Source organism: Euprymna scolopes, chromosome 42 (assembly GCF_053919585.1).
Source record: "Euprymna scolopes isolate OS-2025 chromosome 42, ASM5391958v1, whole genome shotgun sequence".
Taxonomy (NCBI): domain Eukaryota; kingdom Metazoa; phylum Mollusca; class Cephalopoda; order Sepiida; family Sepiolidae; genus Euprymna; species Euprymna scolopes.
Genome location: NC_136523.1, coordinates 48,672,390 through 48,695,574, shown reverse-complemented (window position 1 = coordinate 48,695,574; position 23,185 = coordinate 48,672,390). Strand labels below are relative to the sequence as shown.

General features: G+C 34.9%; 1 protein-coding gene across 1 annotated transcript; it reads right to left on the bottom strand.

The window, feature by feature from the left end:
* Window positions 1-2,010: 2,010 nt before the first annotated feature.
* Window positions 2,011-21,747, bottom strand: LOC145267097 (adipose-secreted signaling protein-like). Its single transcript, XM_080123095.1, has 5 exons — window positions 21,729-21,747; window positions 19,035-19,102; window positions 15,652-15,879; window positions 6,874-7,002; window positions 2,011-3,427 (listed from the first exon to the last, which is right to left on the bottom strand). Exons 2-5 carry the CDS (start codon window positions 19,054-19,056, stop codon window positions 3,324-3,326), a joined length of 483 nt encoding a protein of 160 aa, XP_079979221.1. The 5' UTR covers window positions 19,057-19,102; window positions 21,729-21,747; the 3' UTR covers window positions 2,011-3,323.
* Window positions 21,748-23,185: the final 1,438 nt, after the last annotated feature.

The following is a 23,185-nucleotide window of genomic DNA, read 5'->3' as shown; positions in this document are numbered from 1 at the left end:
AAGAAAAGTTGTGTCTTTGTGAGCCAGACAGAGTCTTGCTGAAATAATTGGGTTACGAAAGATTTGTTTTTCGTGATAGAAGCATTGTTTGAATTTTAAAATAAAATACATCCATAAGCCAAATTACAATTTCGCTTTAAGTGGGATGGCCCACTTTAAGCCAAATTACAATTTCGCTTTAAGTGGGATGGCCCACTTTAAGCCAAATTACAATTTCGCTTTAAGTGGGATGGCCCACTTAAAAGTAGCCCAGAAAAAAATGTAGTAGAGAGGAGGAACATTTTTTTATTGTTTAAATTACTTGTAGTGTTATGAAAGATGCTGGAAATACTCCCCGTTGACATCTATACATTTCTTGGTACGTTTAACATTTGCAAATACTGCCTGTAAATTTTCTCTGGTGATTCTCCTGATAGTGTTAGTAATGTTCTTCTTTAGTTGGTCGAGATTGTGAGGATTATTTGCAGAAACTTTTTGTTTTAAAGTCCCTCAAAAGATAAAAATCACATGATGACAAGTTCGGGGAACCTGGTGGCCATAACCCTTTGCTTATCATTCTCTCTTCCGTAAACATGTCATGAACTCGTGTCAGTGATCTAGGAGACCCGGGACATGTAGCATTTTGCCTTGTGGTGTCAGTTGGTCGTTAAGAGAAAGATTAGAGAGATCAGGCTACTTTTAAGTGGGCCATCCTGTATTATGAAAATAACAAATATTTCTTTATATATTATTGAATTGGAATTCATTATCGAGATGAGATTTATTAAATTATTTTATTCATTGCAGACTATTTCATTTCTTTAGTTTTTGTTTCACGATGTTTCGGCCAACTATTCCTCTGGCCTTCATCAGGTGGTATCCGCGAATCTCCTAACTGCATTCTCAGCAATTACTGCCATCCATAGTTGTTGTCGTCTGACCACGAAGGCCAGAGGAATAGTTCGCCCGAAATATCATGAAACAATAACTAAAAAAAAAGACGAGGATAATAGTCCACAATAAATAAAATTAATAAATATTTCTTTGTTTAAAATTAATATTTTAGAGATAGACCCCATCTTCAGAATTTTATATATCTTTTTCTTTTAGCGCATGTGACAGTCTCCGAAATATTAATTTTAAACAAATAAATAATTATTTTCATAATATTGCATTGTAATTGGGCTTACAAATGTATTTTATACATACTTTATTTTAAAATTGGGTTATGAGTTTAAAACAGCGTAAAGGATAAATTTTTTTTGCATACATGATCAGTTTTCATATAATGCAGTTTAAATTTATGCCAGTACCAGCAAATTCATAGCTTTGCTATAATAAGTATTTGCTAATATCTTTCCCCTGATAAAAAAAAGCACATTCTTTGAAACTCTGTGGATTAAGGGAATCTTAATATTTCTTTTTGAGTATCCTGCCGAACAATAGATTATTAAATTAGGAATAACAAAAAAAGATTTAATCGAGGCCAGCGTAGTTTAATCTGATATCAGTTCAACCTCCTGTGTGCTAGAAATGTATATAACATCACATGGTCTAAAGAGAGAGTGAGGAAGGAAGATAAGTTTCTTGTTCACTTGAAATCACACATGCATGAGCTTGTGGTTATGAATAAGATATGATTAAGCAGTAATTATCGACCTCTCTTTGTCAACCTTCTGGGTAGTGCTTTGAAACAAGGTGGATAAGCCTCTTCTTATCTTCTGCATTTAATCTTGCCTTGATCCTTATTTTTGGGTATAAACTTGTTTGTATGCAGCATTTCCTCAGTCAGGCAAGATCAATTGAGATAGAAGAGGCTTAATCTTAATAATATATGATAATAATAAATAAAGGAAAGAATTTTTCACTTTTAATACAAACATATCCGCTTATTAAAAGAGACAGAGTTTTGTCTTTTTTTTTTTCTTATTGATTAATTTCGTTTCAATGATTACAAGTAGTGAATAGAAAATAAATTACAAAGAAAATGGTGATCGAGCAAGGCCTGTTAATCAGTGGCAAATCCAGAAATAAGGTAAGAAAAGTTTAAAATTTATTTTAAAAAAAGATTTATTAGAAAAAAAAAAAAAATGAAATAAAAAGGAGTATTTTTTTTTTTTTTTGCAGACTTATACAACATGCCCCCTAACCCCCACCTCCATTATTTATTTGGCTACATATTGGTCAAAAAAAAAAGAAAAAAAAAAAAAGATGATATGGGGTGATGGGGATAAAATTGTTCTTCAACAAGACAACACAAGCTAATAAACACATTTCTAGAAATGAAAATGTAATTAAAAAGAAAAAAGGTTCAGATTTTTTTTTTTTTTTTAGATGAGGATAGATAACTGTTCTCATTTTTGGATTACTTTTCTCATTTTTATTTTGGTTAATATAACCTCGGACTTTCAGTTGCAGCTTTCTGATTTTTCGAATTTTAGCTCAATAGAAATATAAAAAATAATAATACCCATTACTTTATTTATACTATTATCTGATTGTCTAGAAAGTATGTGCCGAATTTTAAAGGAAATAAATGGTTAAAAAATTTGGGGAAGCACCATGTCTTCACAAGCTTCTGAGACTGACCTTCACTTCAAAATGTTCATTTCAACTTGCTGACATCTGTATTAGTTAGAGCACGCATAGAACTAATCATAAAAAAACTAAAAGCGGTTAAATTTTAGAACTTTATCTGTCTGCCAGGTAGGCTCAGATGGTAGGGAATGTTTTGGTTTCAATTCTAGCTGATGGCACCAAAGTCATTTTTTATTCTAACTTTTGAAATCAGTACTATATATTAGGTACAATATAATATTCAATAGAGAATTGGCTCTGTAATAATAAATGTGAAATCTGCATGAATTAAAATATATTTAAGCATATTTTATGATCGGTAAGAACCCCCCCCCCACTCCCCCGATTGTCAGTAATTTAACATAATGAGTTAAAACACGTACTACAAAAATTTGGCATGAACTTTCTGGACTAGCTGATATTATAGGGTTTTAGTTGATGTAACCTCCAGCTCATAGTATAATAATAGTCTGAATATCTCCCTCCTCCAATTACGTCTATTGACCCCCGCCCCTGCCCCGTTCCATCTGAACAATTGTCATAAGATACGTCCGTTCAACCCGTGCATATTTCAAACGTGACCAATGAAGGGAGTATGGATTTAAAGATAGAAGAGTTTTACTTTTATTTGTGTAAATTTTGTTTAAAAAATGCAATTTAAAAAAATATTTGCTTGTAGACCTCGCTTTTTAAAAACTGAATGGGACGGTGTTATAATATTCCCGGATGGAATCGTCTTTTTTTTTTTTTTTCTCTCTCCCTTGACATTATTCGGTGAATCCTTGCCAATCACTCATGTCAGATTCTTCATCAAAATCGATTCTTAGAAGTCTGACGCCTTGCTTGAGGGCGGGGGTACCTTTGCCTTTTCCTGTAAAAGAAAACAAAAAAAGAAGTTAAAGTTAGATTCTTAAAGTCTGAGGATAAGATGGTGGTTATAGTCAGCTAGCGTACATCCTAACGTCTGGCATGGCTGCTACTGGAAGCGGTGAAAAGGCAAATCAGTTCCTTCGCTTTCTTTTCTCTCACACTTATACCTCCCCTGTACATGTACTTTTTTTGTAATTTTTAATTACATTTTTCCAAACGTTCTTTTTGTTTTATTTATTAAATCATTGAAAAACTTTTTCAGTCTTATTTTAATTAAGAATTAGTGAATATATATATTATTCCTTAATTGGAATTCATTTTTTTTTAGATGAGCATTATATATTAATTTTATTTTTATTTCGGACTATTAGTCTCATCTTTATTGGCCGAAACGTTGTGAACTAATAAAAAGATCCAAAAAAAAAAAAAAAACAACAACAACAACTAATAAAGATGAGACTAATAGTCCGAAATAAAAATAAAATTAAGAATTAGTGAAATTAGTTTGGTTTATTTAAAAGAATTATTGAAAACACTTTTTTAGGAATATTATGTATTGGATATATATTTTTTAAATTTTTTGTGATGCTTGAAATTTTGTTATTTTTATTTCAATAACTTCTTTTTATACTTCCATAAACATAAATATATTTTATATATATGTTCAAATGAAAAACTTATTTAAAATTTTTTTTAAAAACTCAGGTTATTTTTATAATTTCATAAACATATATTTCTTATAAAATTTAAAATAAAAACTTATTTTTTTAAATTTTGTTATTAAAAGTGCAAATACCTGAGAGTATCCTGTGCCTTTATAAGGCAATATGAACTGGAACAAATACATAGAGGACATTGCAAAGGCTGCTGCAAAGGTGGGTTCCCTCTATCGAGCTAGAAAACTACTCACGCCTGAGATTATCCTGTACCTTTACAAAGCCACCATTTGCCCATGCATAGAGTATTGTTGCCACATCTGGGCTGGTGCATCTACCACTAGTCTCTCCCTCTTAGATAAAGTCCAAAAAAGAATTGTCAATCTAATCGGTCCCACTTTATCAACTAAGCTCTAACCCCTGTCTCATCACCACAATGTTGCATCGTTGTACCTGTTTTACAAATATTTTAATGGAATGTGTTCTGATGAACTCATTTCACTTGTAACCCCCCCCTTGACATACATATCCCCGACAAACCCGTTTAAGATCTCACCCCTTCACTATTGTTGCCCCTAAATGCCAGAAAGCTTTCTATCCTAAGAGTTTCTTCCCTCGAACAGCTAGACTTTGGAATTCCCTTCCTGCTGCCTGCTTCCCTGGCTGTACTGATATGCAGAAATTTGCATGTAACATAAACAAATATCTTGTTAATCTTTCCTAGACATGGCCCCAAATAGTAGCCGCTTACGTCCAAGTGGCGATATGCTTTGTAAGGGGTGATCATGAGTAAAAGAAAAAAAAAAAAAAAAAAGAGACTAATTGCGTTATTTTTATCTGTATATTTTTGTTAATTTTTATCTGCATATTTTTCAATGAAGTTCTTTTACATTTTATTTCAATAAATTGCTTCACAATAGAAATACTGAAGAACAACAATAAAAGTGAAAGTACTGATTTGCTTTGTTACCACTTCCAGTAGCAGCCACGCCGGAAGTTAGGAAGTACATCAGCTAACTATAGCCAAGATAGCAGAGAAGAATTTGCAATAACATAACGGTTTGATTTTGTCATTTTGCTTCATTATAGCATATCAACCCATTTTATGTTATTTAATGTAATTTTGAAAAAAAAAAAATTTATGCTTCAAGTTCTTTATATTTTTCAAATATTTATTCATGGAAGAAAAACTTGAGTACATTATACAAGAGAAAAAATACTGAATTTCAAATAAAACAAATGGTACCTACGTCCTCCCTCGCCAATCTTTCACGAAAAACACCCGTCTAGCTGAATCCACTTTGAAAAATTTCCCCCACTCTTTATCTGTGCCTAAATCAAAACGTGGATTCCATAAACAAAGCTTCTTTCTTAGAACTGCACGCCTGTGGAACTCTGTTCCGTCTGCCTACTTCCCACCTGACTACAACTTGGATGTCTTCAAGTCCAACGTTAACAAATTCCTAATGAACCGCCCCCTTAAGTAAACACTTCATCAAATCTCCACACTAACGTACTCTACTTTCAATAACCCTTATCCCTGAGTGGCTTCCGGGCCTTGATAAGTGGTGACCACCGTGTAAAAAAAAAAAAAAAAAAATTGTCATGTTGCAAATAGTAACATATCCAGAAATTACGGAAAACAATAAGGTAAAATAAATTATTATTGAAAAAAATTTTCGATAAAGTTTACATCAGGAATAAATTTGTCCAACATTTTGAATTACATTTGTCATGTGACATAAGTGAAAGAACTTAATTATCCCCCTTGATTTCTTCCTTTCTCATTAATAATTATTTTTCTACTTCATTGTCTTTCATAATGTTTGGATATGTCACTATTCAAGACCTGACAATTACACGGGTACCATGAAATTCAATATTTGCTATGTTATAAAGGGAAGTAATGCAAGTGGCTATCAAATTTGATGAATTTCTCAACCTGGCATCTGTGGCCCCCCACCAATTGCTCAACCAAAGCATGTGGGGATGGTGGTGGTGGTGGAGGGAGTAAGAGCAGAGTGTTCACTTATAATCCAATTTTTAAAAAAAAAAGAAATCGTTATTTTTCTTGGGGACAGGATGGTGGGGTGTAAGGGGGGGGAGGGAAGGTGTAGCGAAGGTTGTTAATCTACAATATCTTTCGTTTTTCTTACTTCTTCCCTATTTTATCCTCACGTTCAATGAAAGATGTTTCAGACACGGGGGGAAGAATTGCTGTTTCCTGATTTGGTTGCTATTTTTAGTGGGAGGTATGTGTGTTGGATATATTCATCTTATTAATCCTTATCCTCTAGAAACTTCTGGCTTTTTACCCTTATCTGGATGGGGTGGGGGTTATACTAAGGGTTCATACCTTCCCCTTACAGTAAATTAATTCACTGGGAGAGATGCACTCCTAGTCATGCATCTAGGAGAAGGTAACTTTGATGACGTTGGCAGCATGATGTTGGATGGTCACGGAGGAGAATGAATCTTTAGCAAATAAACGGTTCTATGATATTAAGAGTTACGTTATTCGACTGCAGCTATGCGTATGATCTAAAGTTCAAATCATGGGAGGTCTTCAGAGGAATCGGATCGACAATGGACCAAAGCCAATGGAGAAAACTAACCATGATTTCATTTACGGCATGAACATACCATGGTACGAGAAGAAGAAGTGGCCGATAGAAAAAAAAAAAGGGCAAGAGGCAAAGCAAGGATAAGATGGAAGGAAGAGAAAAAAGTGCGGGAACGAGGAAAAAAATTAAAAGCAAATAAGAAAAATAAAAGATCTACTCGAACTTACCTAAAACTCTTGCGTGTAACGTCAAATTCAGTTTCTTTTCTGGATTTTCTTTACTTTGCAATACAAGAGTTTCCGTCAATAATTTTTCCCGATGAGCCGAAAATTCCAAAGTTACTTTATGACCTTCACCTGGAATTCGGAAAAATAATAAATTAAGAACATAGATGTGACAGATTATATAAAATTCCAAATACATCTTTTTTTATTTCTTTCAACATGTCAAAATTTCCAGTTTTATTTTTACAGCAACATAGAATCAATAAGTTATTTATATGTCAATACTGAATGTATTCATCATGGACTCTTCAGAAAAAAAAAAAATTATTTACCTTAGAATGAAAGCAAAAAAATTGAGCAATCATTCATCAAGCCAAAAGAGTATGTAAAAATATAACATTGCATGCTTTGTTATTGCTGCCATTTTGAATATATATATCTCATCGGTTGTTTTTCAGGACGCTTCATCATTGAATCTACACGACTTCTCCAGTTTCCTTGATCTTGCATGACAGTTTGCAGGTCCAAAACACTTTCCAATCCTGTGACCTATAGCAGGTTTTAATGTAGGTCATTCTGCTTCTACCACGGTTTGGGTGTCGATCTGTTGGTATCCAGAGAACTAACTTCCTCTTCGCCGTGTCTCATGCAGTGACTGGCGACTCTCATCCTTCTCTGCTGTACTTTCAGTAATACTGGTGGTAGGTTACCATAAAGGTTTTGGTTTGCTGCATGGCTCCTCTATGATGTATTGAGGGCCATCCCAAGCATCCGTGTATAACAGTCATCCAGTTTCTTCTTCAGCGCATATGTAAGAGCATCATAGAGAAGGACTATTTCTACAGTGTCAACAAAGAGTCTTTCAACTTTTCTAAGAGAGTGAATATATAAAAATAGGAATATATATATATATATATATATATATATAAAGTGAAATTGTCTGTCTGTGTGTGTACATTTCCCTACCAAACTACTCTGTCAATTTTCAGTCTATAGACTCGAGATTTGATATAAGGGGTATTGAGATTTGGGAACATCTTTTTAATCGGGTTTTCGGACAGAAATTTGGCTGTCAAGGGGTCAAAGTTCAACAATTTCACCTTTGAAAACTCTATCAAACTCTTCCAACAATTTTGGGTCTAAATACTTGAAATTTTAGATGGAGGTTTTTGGACATGGATCAAACTTTTAAAAATTTTTTTATTTAATTTGAAATGTTAAGGGGTCAAACTTGGGGTTATGGTTAAAAAAATATTGACCTCTGCGGTCTCTACCTAATTACTCAGCCAATTTTTGGTCTAAACATTTGAAATTTTACATAAAGTGTATTCAGATAAAGGGCAAGCTTTTTAATTGTTTTTTTGCAGAAAACTTGGCTGCCAAGGGGTCATGGTTCAAAAGATTTAACCTTTGCAGTCTTTAGCAAACTATTCGGCGAATTTTGGGTCTAAACATTTGAAATTTTTCATAAAGTGTATTCAGACATACAGCAAGCTTCTTAATCAGTTTTTGGATAAAAATTTGGCTGCCAAGAGGTCAAAGTTGAAAGAGTTGACCTTTGCAGACTCTACCAAACTCCTTTGCCAATTTTGGGTTTAAACACTTGAAATTTTAGATGTAAGTTACCTGGATATAAGTCAAACTTTTTAATTATATATATATATATATATATATATATATATATATATATATACACACACACACACACACACATGCACCTAGAGTTATGAGCAGTACATAGGGCCCGAGCAAAGCCGCACTGAACTGCTAGTATACAAGTAAAACAAAAGAAAATGAAAAAAAAAAAAAAAAAAAAAAAAAAATGCATGGAATGATGATGGCGATCAATCCAATAAAGTCTTGAAATCGTTGACTTGAAGAGAATTCTACTTCCGATTTCTGTCGCCTGAAAAAATGGGGTGACTCGTTTCAAAGCCAACAAAATACAACATTTGAACTTTACTCTATAAATCTATCTGTAGCTTGGTGTGGCCCTGCCGGTGGGGCATTAGAATACGCCGATGCCCTCCTGCAGAGGGTAAAAGTTCCTCAATGGGGATCCTGGATATGACCTTAAACTATATCCAGTGGTGAGGCCCCAGCTTGTGGGCTTTGGGGAGTGTGGAGCCACCCTTTAATTACCATTGCTCTCAGGTCCACTCTGACCCGGAGTGGTAGTACCTGTTAGGGTCCCAACTATGGGTTAAATAGAAACCGACGTGAAAACAACAAATATACTCTATTAAAAAAATTTTTCTTCAAAATCTTTGGATTCGGCATTAACCTGAAAAGGGTTGATATGCCGTAAAATAAAAACAACCAACCAACTGTAGCTTGTGCTAATGTGTTCGTAGCATTGCCCTATGTTTGAAGGATGTCTGCAAACAAGACTCTAGGGTTAGCTGGCATCGACCCAGCAGGTTGAGAATCCATAGCTGAAGACTGCAACTGCTGAAGAAAAGCTGTAAAAATGTCATGCCCCTAAATTAGTGAGAAGAGAAAAAACCAGCAGTGGAGAGAGCACATATGGCAGCCGGTTGCAACAGAGCTCTCACAACCAGACATCTACATCTGTAACAGAGCCTGTCGATCCAGGATAGGCTTGCACAATCATAGCAGACACTGCAAATTTGGGAATGGACTAATCTTGGGATTGTGCCCGGGTGTTTAGAGGTGTGTGTTACAAAAAAAAAAAACAAAAAAAACAAACGTTGGCGGGGTAAAAAAAAAAAGTTTTAGTAGGAAGGTAGGATTGAACCCCGAAGCCTTGACGCGAAGTTGGAAACGGGAAAAAAACCCGACACCTAACCATCTCGGCCACAAAGGGAGAGGAACTGATAAGCGCGTTAAATGAAGGTTTATGAAGCAAAATAAACACGTGCGAGGAAGTGGCGTGATGTCTGACCTAGTTTTGCGTTGCAAGCCAGATCATTCGCTTTTCAAAGATGCGGCGAGCTGGTAAAAGTCAGCAATTAAATACACACGCGACCCCCGTTGTTAAGTCGTAGTTATTATGACTTAGACGCAATATAAAAAGTTTTAAGAACGAGCAAGCCGACCGAGAATCACTGCGATAAAAGCCTTTTGCGGACATACACAAAAAGTGAACATACTTACGCACACATTTTCGCTTTTATATATATATATATATATATATAGCTAGATGGATTGTCACGGTCATCACATGGACTTTATTAATTTTATTTTAGCATATTTTAATATGGGTTCCAGCAGCTTACTCATGACACACAGGAGACTTATTGGTCTGTACAGAAAGGGAGAGGACTTATCACCTGAATTCTTAAATAAAGGGTATACTGATGAGGTTTTCCAGGGTGTTGGGAAGCACTTCTCCTTAAGGCAACGCCTAAACAGTTTTTTAAGTATGGGGGCAAGTTCTGGTTAAAGCTTTTTCAACACTATAATTGGAATGCTGTCAGGGCCAGTTGCTTTACTGGAATCAAAGTTCTTGATTAGCTTGGCGACCTCACGCGCAGATATTTGTATGTTGCATAGTGTGTTTTCTGTTATAGGAGGAAATACAGGGAGTTGATGGCTTTCATTGCATAGAGTAGAATTAGCTGCAAAGTTCTTGGCAAATAGTTTGGCTTTGTCTGATGCTGACGAGATGACCTCAGGTCCATTGATGATGGTTGGGATAGAACGCACACTTCTGTTCAGGATCCTATTTGCTATTTGCCAAAACTGGTGGGAACCAGGACGCTGCTCAGCTACTTTGGATTTAACGGACTGAGCATATAGCTCTCTTTCATTTTTATTACTCTTTTACAGTGGTTGCTGGCAGTCCTGAAAGCAGCTTTAGTCTCAGTACATCTGTTACGTTGGTAGCTATGTAAAGAGTGATTTCTGTGCGGGATGGCAGCAGCACATTCTGTGGAGAACAATGGCTGGCTATAAGGTTTTTGTTGGAATTTTTTGGATGGTATAGATTTATCTTCCTTTGTCTTTACTACAGATTTGTGCGGCTAAGGAACTTATTACAATTTGTGTTATCACGTTTCTTTTTTTTTTTTTTATATTACATTTTCACCCCAAACAAGGCACATTGCCACTTTGGTGTAGGGGGCTACTATCAGGGGAAACATCTACTGGGGTACTATGTAGAGATTAGGGCAGCGAGATGTTGGTTCACGTTGCACTTGAACTTATGCATGTCAGTACAGTTGGGGAAGCAGTGACCTGGAATGGAATTCCAAAGTCTAGCAGTTCTGGGGAAGAAACTACTGGAGTAGAAAGATCTTTTACATCTAGGGATCTCTACAGTGTGTGGGGTGGGGTGGGGGGATTTTGCAGCTTGTCGGGTCCGTCGAGGGTGTTCACGTCGTGGGGGCACAAGTGCTTGCAGTTCATCAGAGCATTCACCATTATAATACTTCTATATAAATATCTACTCTTTTATCTATATATGTAAGTGTGTACTTATGTGTATATGTATATCTATATGTGTATTGTGTGTATTGTATATATATATATATATATATATATATATCTGTGGGTTTATGTACAAGTATGGGTATGTATGTATCTATGGGTATATAATGTATATACATATGTGCATGCTTGTATGTGTGTGTGTATATATATTTGTTTATCGAAAAGTGAATGAGAATATGATCTATAGATTTTCAGTTTTGTCTCTTGGATATTTAAAAATTCCTAATTGATAGTTTTATTAGTATTGGTATAATAATATATACCTTTGTATATCTATTCATATTTCTTAGTCCATTACAGTAAATATTTCCTCGCAAGTTTATGTAGTGGGTCGTAATGTTGAAAATACGCAATTTTTGATATTAACTATTGATTAATCACAGTTAGGTCTGCATGTGTGCCGGTGATAATTATTTATATATATACTAGCGGGGGTACCCAGCATTGCCCGAGTGTTTGTTTCCGGGACGGGGGGGGGGGGGGGGGGGGAGGGGGGTTTAAAAAATGTTATGGTAGGTAAGTAGGAAGGATCAAACCCGGAGTCATGAGTAAAAGTAGGAAAATAAAGTGTGAAAAAAAAAAAAAAAAAAAAAAAAAAAAAAAAAAAAAAAAAACATCTGCAACGTTAACAGTTCGGCCACCAAGAAAAGTCCATTCCAGTTGTTTAGGAAAAAAAAAAAAAGAAAAAAAAAAAAAAAGAAAAAAAAAAAGAAAAGAAAAAAAAGAAAAAAAAAAAAAAAACCCAAAAAAAAAAAACGACTACGGTAGGTCGGCGCGAACGTGAAAATATGTGAATTGTCCAGCATGCTAACCACTACGCCACAGAGCACTGCAGCTTAGTTTAGTGATTTTAAATAACTTCACATGAAAGAACTACGAAGCCAAACCGGTGTTCTCTTCTCAACTGTTCCTTGTGAACGATCCCCAAACAGTGTTAAGTGGGAAGGAGGAATTTATTAGAGAGAAAATATTTTACCACTTCCATTGATCTTAACCGATTTTGGCCGTGACTTCTCAGCAGAAAAAGTATAGAAATCTAAGATTATCGAGGAATTTGAGAAATAATAAGCCTATAACACACCTCAGATATTGTTCTGCCGTTTGTGCATATTATATTTGCATGAAATATCTTGATTTTTAATCCTATTAATGTCAAAATCAGACGGGAAAAAATGAGTTCATTTTATTTATATAGAGATATATATGTGTGTGTGTGTGGCTGGGTGTGTGTATAAATGTATATGTATGTATGTATGTGCATTTGTATATATATTTGTACATGTAGGTTTGCCTATGTTATACTAGTTTGTATCTGTATTATATGTATCTCTATAGATATCAATGTGTGTACATGTTGATTTATATGTAACTTCCATACATAGAGAGTGCATGTAGTGCTCCACGCGTGTATGAAACTTTATGTGAGAGGCTATGTGTTTTTTCCCACTATATATGTAATAACTTAGTGAAGATTTTCCTGCAAAATGACTTAATTATGTAAAATAAATCATAGCTTTATTAATTTTTTGTGTAGAAATAGTTTCCTCCATGTATGTGTGTGTATGTAAGTAAATGTACTATATATATATCTGTATGTTTATGTTTTTATGTATACGTATATGATATGCAGGTTTGTATATGGCTATATATGTAGATATATGTGTGTAGGTATTTATGTATATTATATGGATGTGCGTTTACGTTTAGTGTGAATACATGGAACTGTATATGTACATTGTATATATGTGTGTATGTATGTCTATGTATATATGTATGCGGATGTATGAGAGTATAGATGTTTATGCATATATTTATGCATGTAGAATTTTGTGGTTTTCTTACATTTTATATTTATTTATATTTTATATTTCTGTGTGTATGTGCAAGGAAACATACAAAACGGTGTGTATCCACTCCTGAGTATGTGTGTAGGTTTACTTCTGAAATATGCGTGTGTGAAAATCGAAAATACCGTTTTCCCCATACTGGGTGGCCGTTGGGAATATGCTGAGTACCTAAAGTTTTTGACCGCTGGCTATAGGCGACAGTGTCGGACTTCAAGTAATTTACAACGCAAAACAAAAGAGGAGATACTTAACCTTTAGGTTATGGAAAGAATATAAAAAGAATAAAATAAATAAAAATTGTCCCTCATCGAAGTTAAGATAAGAAGAGATAAAATCCTGCGAGGAATGGATCGTTCAGAGGCCTTACTTATCCTCCCCCATACCTAACCCCCACCCCTATTCGATGACAAGATTCTTATTTTGTAAACGATATAAGAAAATGTTTTTGTGTCTTGAAATTTCAGTTTTCAAGGGTAATTCTTGGCCTGAAGATGTAATCTCCCCAATAACGGGTGATTACAGAAACATGTACGCACATATGTAGCCATCAATGTTTGTATAAATAAATTTTACACACATATACATATATATATGCACTCCTATAAATTCGTTTTTCTTTTGGGTGTATTGATATTCATATTAAAACCCCCCTTTTCTACTCATTTAAAAAGAAAATACAATTTTCTTATATACAATTGCATTATGTACAATTGCATCCATCTGCAAAAGATCTAGCTAATTTGCATATTCTTTTAAACATTCATTTTAATTAATTCCCTATTAGTTTTTTCGGTTTTCTTATGGGATGATCATCTTTAGTTAACTATTACGTGTAATTATATTCATGCAGATGTTCTACATGATTTATACTTGCATAATATTTGTGTGAAAGATTTATAGAAAACACAAAATTGTTTCCATATATATTAATGTATACGTATATATTTTTGTTTAATCTATTTTTTCGGTTTTCTTACGAGATGATCAGCGTAGTTAACTATTATGTGTAATTATATTCATGCAGATATTCTACATGATTTATCCTTGCATAATATTTGCGTAAAAATGTTTACAGGAAACAAAATTGTTTCCATATATATTTCTGTATACGTATATATTTTTGTTGCAAAAATTTTGCCTACCAAACTCCTCCTAGAGTTTTTGGTCTACAGACATGAAACTTCATATATAAGGTATTTGAATCAATGCAAAACTTTATATTTGGGTTTTAGCCCGGAAAACTCGGTGCAAAAGTGTGAAAATTAAAAAAAAATGAAATTTGCCAGGTGAAGGTCGAACGCCGCCATTACGAATGCATAACGTAGTTGATATTGGCTCATGTTTTAATTTTTAGCCTTACAGTAAACGTTTTCACAGCCCAGTCATTTACGGCAGAGGCGAAATAAATCGTGAGCTGAACGTTTTGGTTTCGATTATCAGTGGTTGCGCATGAGTCTTTTTTTTATACTTTTTAAATCATTACAATATATTGCATCCAATCTATCTATCTATCTTTATCCATAAAAGTGAAAATTTCTGTCTGTCTTTTCTCTATGGTAGTTAAGGAAGACTATTATACAGAAATACATTACTGTACATATTCACACTTTTTAATATATACATATGCACATAACCTTATGAACAGTACATAGGGCCCAAGCAAAGCCGGGCGAAACTGCTAGTATATATATATATATATATATATATATATATATATTTATTATTTTTAAAAACCATGCAAATAGATAAACGATAAAAAAATGAAGAAATAAATTGTCTATATCATCATAGCTTGATATATTAAGACGCGGGACTGAAATACATAAGGTCTGGGGTTCAAGCCCTAACAACAGTCAAGCTACGATGATGAAACATGCGTGTACGTAGATTACGGTTTTTAAATAATAAATACGTCCAAATAAAAAGAGGGCAACTTTCTAAGAAAACACCGGATCTCCAAGGTGGAGGCAGTAACATTAATATCGTTCAAAAAAAAATCAACAACAAAACTACATATATATATATATATATATTATACATTAGCATTTCAGCCCAGCGTTGCCCGGGTGTTTGGAGGTGTATGTTGAGAAAAAAAAGCAATCGATTTTTTTTTTTTAACTTTGACCCCTATTATGACCCCTTAACATTTATTGTTTTGGGCTCAAATCAAGTTATTAAGTTAGATCCATGTCCAAGGAACCTATATCTAAAATTTCAAGTGTTTAGACCCAAAATTGTCGGAGGAGTTTGGTAGAGTTCTCAAAGGTCAAATCGTTGAAGTTAACAGCCAAATTTCTGGCCGAAAACCAATCACAAAGATTTTCTCATCTCAGTATCATGTATATCAAATTTTGAGTCTGTAGACTAAAAATTGACAGATTATTGCATAGGGACATGTACACAGACAGACACGTTCACTTTTATAGATATATAGATATATCTCGATAATGGTGATATGAAAAAATGAAAAAGTACTGACCATCTTCTGTTGGTTGATATTCTAAAAGTTTGACAAAAAGGTTTTGGGTCGGATCGGAGATCAGGTCTTCTCCAAGCGAATCACGGAACATGAATTTTAATTCATAAATGTGGTTGACCTGGAGGAAACCAAGTTTTACGTCCACATGGTCACTACCTGTGTTTTGGATTAAGATGTCTTCATGTTGGGCGGTCAGCACTTCTTCGGGAAAGTGGACATGGCCACATTCTGGAAAACAAAAAAGGCAACAAATTTACTTGATTTAAAAAAGATTTAAAAATAACAAATATTAAAAAAAAAAAAAAAAAAGAAAATTTTTTTTTTGTTCACCTCAAACAAGGCATATTTATAACCCTAACCCACATTCTTGAAAACAAAAAAGGCAACAAATTTACTTGATTTAAAAAAGATTTAAAAATAACAAATGATAACTGCATATCAGTAGAGTTTGCAGAAGCACATAGCAGGAAGGGAATTCCAAAGTCTAACCATTCTAGGGAAGAAGTTATTAGAGTAGAAAACTTTCTAATATTTAAGAACCTCAACAGTGAAGGGGTGTGATTTTGTTGCTAAGCGGGTTTGTCGGGGATATGTACGTCGAGGGGGCACAAGTGCAATGAGTTTATCGAAGCATATTCCATTAAAATACTTGTAAATTAGGTACAAAGATGCAAACTTGTGGTGATGGGACAGGGGCTGGAACCTAATTGACAAAGTGGGATCCATTAGATTGGAGACCCTTTTTTGAACCCTATGCAAGAGGGAAAGACCATAAGTTCAGATATGGCAACAATACTCCATGCATGGGCGAATGGTGGCCTTGTAGAGGTACAGAATACTCTCAGGTGTGAGTAGTTTTTCTAGCATGATAGAGGGAGCCCACCTTCCTTGCAGCAACCTTTGTAATGTCCTCAATGTTTTTTTTTTTCCTGTGAATGCTAAGCTAAGGAGTATAAAGGAAGAATTCTCAGGTAGGGTGTTATTTTTCATGGATATCGGTGGTTGGAGAGGCGTCTTGTAATTGTTAAAGGTTGGTTGGTTGTTTTTGTTTTACGGCATAGCAACCTTTTTCAGGTTATTTAATGCCGAATCTAGTTATTTTGAGGAACGATTTTTAATGGAGTATATTTTTTTTTAAAGTCAGATTCTATTTAACCCATAGTTGGGACCCTAACAGGTACTACCACTTCGGGTCAGAGTGGACCTGGGAGCAATGGCAATTAAAGGGTGGCTCCACACTCCCCAAGGCCCACAAGGTGGGGCCTCACCAACGGATATAGTTTTAGGTCATATCCAGGATCAATTGTTAAAGGAGAGCAGCTTAGTCTTACTAGCATTAAATGTTACCACCTGCTTTCGGCCCCATTCCACTACAGTCTGGAGGTTATTTTCTAAGGATTCAGCCATTGTCTTGGATTTGTGTACAGCCATTCTTCCCTCATACATGTAATAGAGCGTTGTATCATCAGCAAATATACCCATCTCGGACACAATATTATCGGGGAGGTCATTGATGAATATCAAGAATATTAGTGGTCCAAGGATCGACCCCTGAGGCACTCCCACATTAATGTTATGCTACTCGGATGAATGTCTATCAATGACAACCTGGATGGTCCTATTGTCTAAGAAGGATCTAATTATATTTAGTATTCACCTAGTTATACTGGGTGATTTTATTTTCATTAGCAGCCCTTTCATGCCAGACTTTGTCAAAGGCCTTGGATATATCAAGGGTTACAGCCCTGGCTTCACCCACCTTATCCAGTGCATGGTATATGCGTTCAGAGATGACCGTTAGAATATCTGCAGTAGAACGACATTTCGTAAAGATGTACTGTTTGTTAGAAAGAAGATTAGCTTTTGTAAGGTGGTTGACTAGTGCTTATAAGCAAAAAATAAATAAAATCTATATATCTAGAAAAGTGAGCATGTGTGTGTGTGTGTGTGTGAGGACACTTCCCAACCTATATACTCCACAAATTTTTGATTTACAGACTTGAAATTTGGTATATAAGTTATTAAGACGTAGAAAACCTTTTAATCGGTTTTCATCAGGAAGAAAGGAGTGCTAAGAGGTAAAAATTGAAAAATTGGTATGTGGGGATCATTGCATTATCTGTTTGCAAATGTTTCACGAGTACGCATGCGTGAATCATTCCCATGACAGATTCCTATGTTAAGAATAAGTAGGTTTGAAAACACTTTTTAAAGAACGTGTCAAGCTGGCCTAATGGTTATCATACTTAATTCACAGTCTTTAGGTGTTGGTTTCGATCTCGGCTCAAGCATTTTTTTTTATTACTTATAAGAAGTAAACTGTTTAAAAAAAACAATATACTTACATGCACAGGTCTTAGGTTCTGTATGAATATTTTATATATATATATATATATATATATATATATATATATATAATATGCATGCATATTTTACGACCAGGCAACGAGCAAAAAAAAAAAAAAATTAATTAATTAATAAAAAGTGAAAAACAATCAAAGGAATAATTTTTAAAATTCAAAAAAAAAAAAAAAAAAAAAAAAATGAATAAAATAATAAAAAAATCAAACTAAGTTCTCTATTTTCCTAAACAACATATCCATTACACTTTCAGCAAATAAATAAATAAATAAAAAATAAATAAATAAATGCTATTTCAAGCTTCAACATAACAAACCAAAGAAAATTTGTTTTATGTGATACTATCTTCCTGTGTTTCGGCATTGCCCAGGGAAGGAGATTAACTGAAGAGATTCCATGAAAGTACAGAATTGTAAATTTGTTTAAAATAAGAATGTTATTATTTAAGCAAGGTTGTGTGTGTGTCCTTCCGAGTGTGGGGCTTTTGATATTTTTCGTTTGTAGTTTAAGAACCGTGTTATTGTTTGGAAACTGCAGAAATATCAGGATTTTAATTAAAATACAACCGTAGTTTGTTTTAGTCTGTTTTAATAGGAAAAACTGAATTATTGTGGAGTTAGATTTTCCCCACGTTAAAAAGCAACCTCATGTCCAACTCTTCCCATGCGGGGATGCAAGTAAATAGAGACAAAAAAGAATGGGGGAGGGTATAAAATATACACATTTTTAGCCGCTTTCCACTGCACCGAGATTAGACATGAAGTCAGTTTACCATGTATGTATGTATGGACGGGTTTACATCAACTCTCCCGAAGGGACACCTTTAAAAGATACAAAATAGCCGAGAATGTACGCATTTTCCAGCAGAGACACGACAAATAACAAGCAATAGCCCTTCCTCTAGGAAAAGGAGGAAGAGGATATATAACGCCTGGTTCATGACAGTTCCTTGTTATTGTAGCTTAAAAAAATAAAAACAGGTTTTGATTTTGGGGTGGGATAATATAAATGGTAACATTTACCTGTAGAATCTGAATGTTGCATTTTGAGCGTGGAGGAAGTTGATACCCTCTTTTCGATGGAAGAACAGCTGAAAAAAAAAAAAAAAAAAAAAAAAAAAAAACATGTTTAAGTATTGATTATTCATATTATTTGGATTCTTCAGACTACTGTTCTCATCTTTTACGGTTCAATCCTCAGTGCGGGCAGCACTAAAAATACAACTGCAAATTACTTAGAACTTCTACCCAGTCATGGCTGACGATTCCTACGTTCGACAAAACGATTCCAGTGTTTGACACAATACTCCCGAATAAAGTCGGAGGTTACATTGACTGAAATGTTGTGAAAATAACATTGAAAAAGGGAAACTGTAGTCTGAAGAATCCAAATAATACAAAAAACATTTAGTTAAAATTTACCAAACATGAATTTTTAGAAGCTACTAGAAGACTTATCAACTGTCCGGTTGTGATACTATGCTGCAGTTATTAAGGAAGGAAATAGGAAATCAAAGTAGGAAATAGAGTTATCTATAATATAAATCTCACCTGTCTGTTTAAATGTATGTATGTATGTATGTATGTTTATATGTCTGCCTAAAACTTTCGACAGAACTGACGGATTTTCACAAGATTGGTATCATTTTGAAGCTCAGCCCTTAGGATGACATATACCAAAAAATTGGCTAAAAACATTAATTCCTTCACCCTTAACTGGGCACTTTTCTACAGGATGGGGGTTTCTTTTTTTGCGGATATTTTCGAAAGTCATTTCCTCTTTTCGATTGACTAGCCTTAATTTAAACCTTTGCCACTTCCAGTTTGGCGATGGACATAACAGCAAAACCGTTACTTTTTTTTTTTTGTCACATTATTCTCCTTCGTGGTACAGGTTTGAGCCTGCCTGCATACTGCCACTTTTCTTTTTTTTTGCTCAACACACACCTCCAAACACCCGGGCATAATGGACAGAATTTTTTTTTTAACATGAACAAAGATACTGTTAGGGTAGATTTAAATTTGGGTGTGATAAATGATAATAGCAAAAGTACTGAACAATAAATAGAGATATTTAGTTTTATGACGCAAGGGAGTGCCATGGGTCAACAGCAATGAGTTTTTAAGCAATAGAAAGGTCAGTTATGATTGACAGACTGATTGATGACAGTTGAGTCAAACCTTTTACAACAATGAGTTGAGAACGGACTTGAACAGTTGGACTTTGACTACAGTTAGAAACAGATCATGGTTTGGGTCAGGTCAGGAAAGTTTTTTGAGATAAGGAAATTAACTGATGGCAACAGACGAACCCAGCCTCCACAGGACATAGATTTGAATCTTAGCATGTAGGAACACACACCCAGAGTCCAATCGACATAGGCGAAGTATCTGTGTTGTTCTTGTGTTTTGTTTTATTTTGCTACTTGTAAACCCGTGAAAAAGACGATGGCACAGCCAGAACAAGAACAATGAAAGACGGAGAACAAAGTCATGGCACACAATGTTTGAGGTCAGTGACCTGAATACAACAAGGCAGCTTTCAAATCCAATGTAAACAAATTCTTATTGAATCTTCTCCATAAACAAATTCTACACAATTTACATCATTAACAATTACTACCACCTTACATTTATTAGCTCTTATCCTCGAGTAGCCTTCAGACCTTGATAAGTGGTGACTCCCAAGTAAATAAATAAATTAAAAAAAAAAGAAAGCACACTGCATTTATTGGTGAAAAAAACCCACATTGATACAACCTACACTTTTCAGCTTGAAAGCAGTCTCTCCCTCTTAGATAAAGTCCAAAAAAGAGTTGTCAATCTAATCGATCCCACTTCATCAACTAAGCTCCAGCCCCTGTCTCATCACCGCAATGTTGCATTACTGTGCCTATTTTACAACTATTTTAATGGAATGTGTTCTGATGAACTCGTTTCACTTGTACCCCCCTCGACATACATTTCTCCGACAAACCCGCTTAGCAATAAGATCTCACCCCTTCACTGGTGTTGTCTCTAAATGCTAGAAAGCTTTCTATTCTAATAGCTTCTTCCCTCGAACAGCTAGACTTTGGAATTCCCTTCCTGTTGCCTGCTTCCCTGGCTGTACTGATATGCAGACGTTTAACAAATATCTTGTTAATCTTTCCTAGACATGGCCCCAAATAGTAGCCCCTTACGTCCAAGTGGTGATATGCTTTGTAAGGGGTGAACATGAGTAAAAAAAAAAAAAGAAATCCTACCTAAAACGATAGTACGGTCCATAAACTGCAGAAGTGCTCTAATTTTATAAATTATGGACCAAAAATACAAATCTCAAATCCTATTTAATAAAAATAAATACAAAATAATTGGTTTATAAAGTCAACAAAAAACAAAACAAAACTGCATAGGCCAAAAAAAAAAAAAAAAAAAAAAAAAGACTCTCGGGTAACACAGGGTTACTCTAACTAGTCATTTATATTATTACTAGTGGGGGTGGGGGCGCCCGGTTTTGTCCGGGCGTAAAATATGCTTAAATGTGATATTAAAAAAAAAAAAAAATGATTGCTCGACACCCTCCTGCATGTCTGATGAGATTTGTTGAACCCTTCGAAAAATGGTCTGGTGTTCAGCGACACTTCAATTACACCCATAACTTAAATGCCTGTGCTACTGCTTGAGGTGCCCACACTAGAGAATGCTGATGGTGTTTCAATAGAAGAAACTACTTACGAAAGAGGCGGCGCACCTGTCTGGCATGTTGAGGGCAGGTATCTCAGCAAGAAAGAAAGAAAGGAAAAAAAAAATGGCTACCCCAACACAATGTTTTAAAAACTCGTGATATCAAATTCATGTGTGGGCGAGATTTGGGATGTGTAATGCTCTAAGCCAAATAAAAGAATGAGCAAGAGAGAGGAGGAAAGGTAACGAACTCAAGCATGAAAGGTAATGAACTTGGGCGCTTCTACACTATTGGGACGAAATTTCGGAAATTGCAAGATTGAATTTCACATAAAAAAAAAAATGGTATCTACGTATTCCTCATATTTTTAAGATGATTATATCCAAAAATTATGAAAAATCAATAAGGTCGAAAATTTAAAAAAAAAAAAAAAAAAAAAAAAAAAAAAATAGAATTTGATGGAAATGATTGTAAGACATAGGAGAGTTTAAAAGGGAGGTAATTTTTCCGTTTCAATTTAAACAAGATGGCGGCACTTTTTCACTTGCTATCACGATTAAAACCTTTTTTTTTTTTTAATAATTCATGTAACTTCGACTGCATAATTTGGAAGTTACCATTGTAACTTATTAGAATTGACAAAAAAAAAAAAATCAGTTGAAACTATTGTTTTTTTTTTTTTTTATCTGAAAACTCCATTTATCGACTACAAAATCTCGTTCCAGTAGTGTGGAAGCACCAAGTGTTGTGTTTAGTGGTAAAGAGATCCGATAGTGCTACAAGAATTTACTAAAACCAGAGGCCTACAGTATTAATGCTGGAGTCCCTTAGAGGTCGATCCTGGGCCCAACTCTCTTCCTGATCTACATCAATGATCTCCCAAAACACATACTTAAATCATTCATTGACATCTATGCTGATGACACGACCATCTATGACAACGCATCAAAGGCCGTAAATGACAAAGTTCTCTCTCCTCTGATCTTGAGCGCATGGTACAGTGGGGGAAGAGGTAGCTGGTTACTTTTAATGCATCTAAAACCAAGCTGCTATCTTCACATCATCAACGCTCTGATCCCCATCTGGCATCAATTGAAATGGATGGCGGTCTTCTTGGAGAGGCTTCATGTTTTGATAAGCTCCTGGGTTTGACCTTTACTCCTGATCTGAAATGGAACACGTACATCAAGTCTGTTGCCAAGGTCATTGGGAAAATGGTGGGATCCTTCTACTGCTCCAGAAGATATCTCACTAATGATGCAATTCTCTATCTGTATAAAAGCCAAGTATGTCCAAGAATGGAGTACTGCTGCCACATCTGGGCAGGAGCTGCTAAAAACAGCCTATCTTGCCTTGACAAAGTACAAAATAGACTTTGTGGCTTAGTGGAGGATACCCATTTCTCTTCCCTGTAACCTCTCTCCAACAGAAGAGACGTTGTGAGCCTGTCTTTGTTTTATCGTTACTTCCATGGCAAGTGCTCGTCTGAGCTCCAATCTTTGCCCCC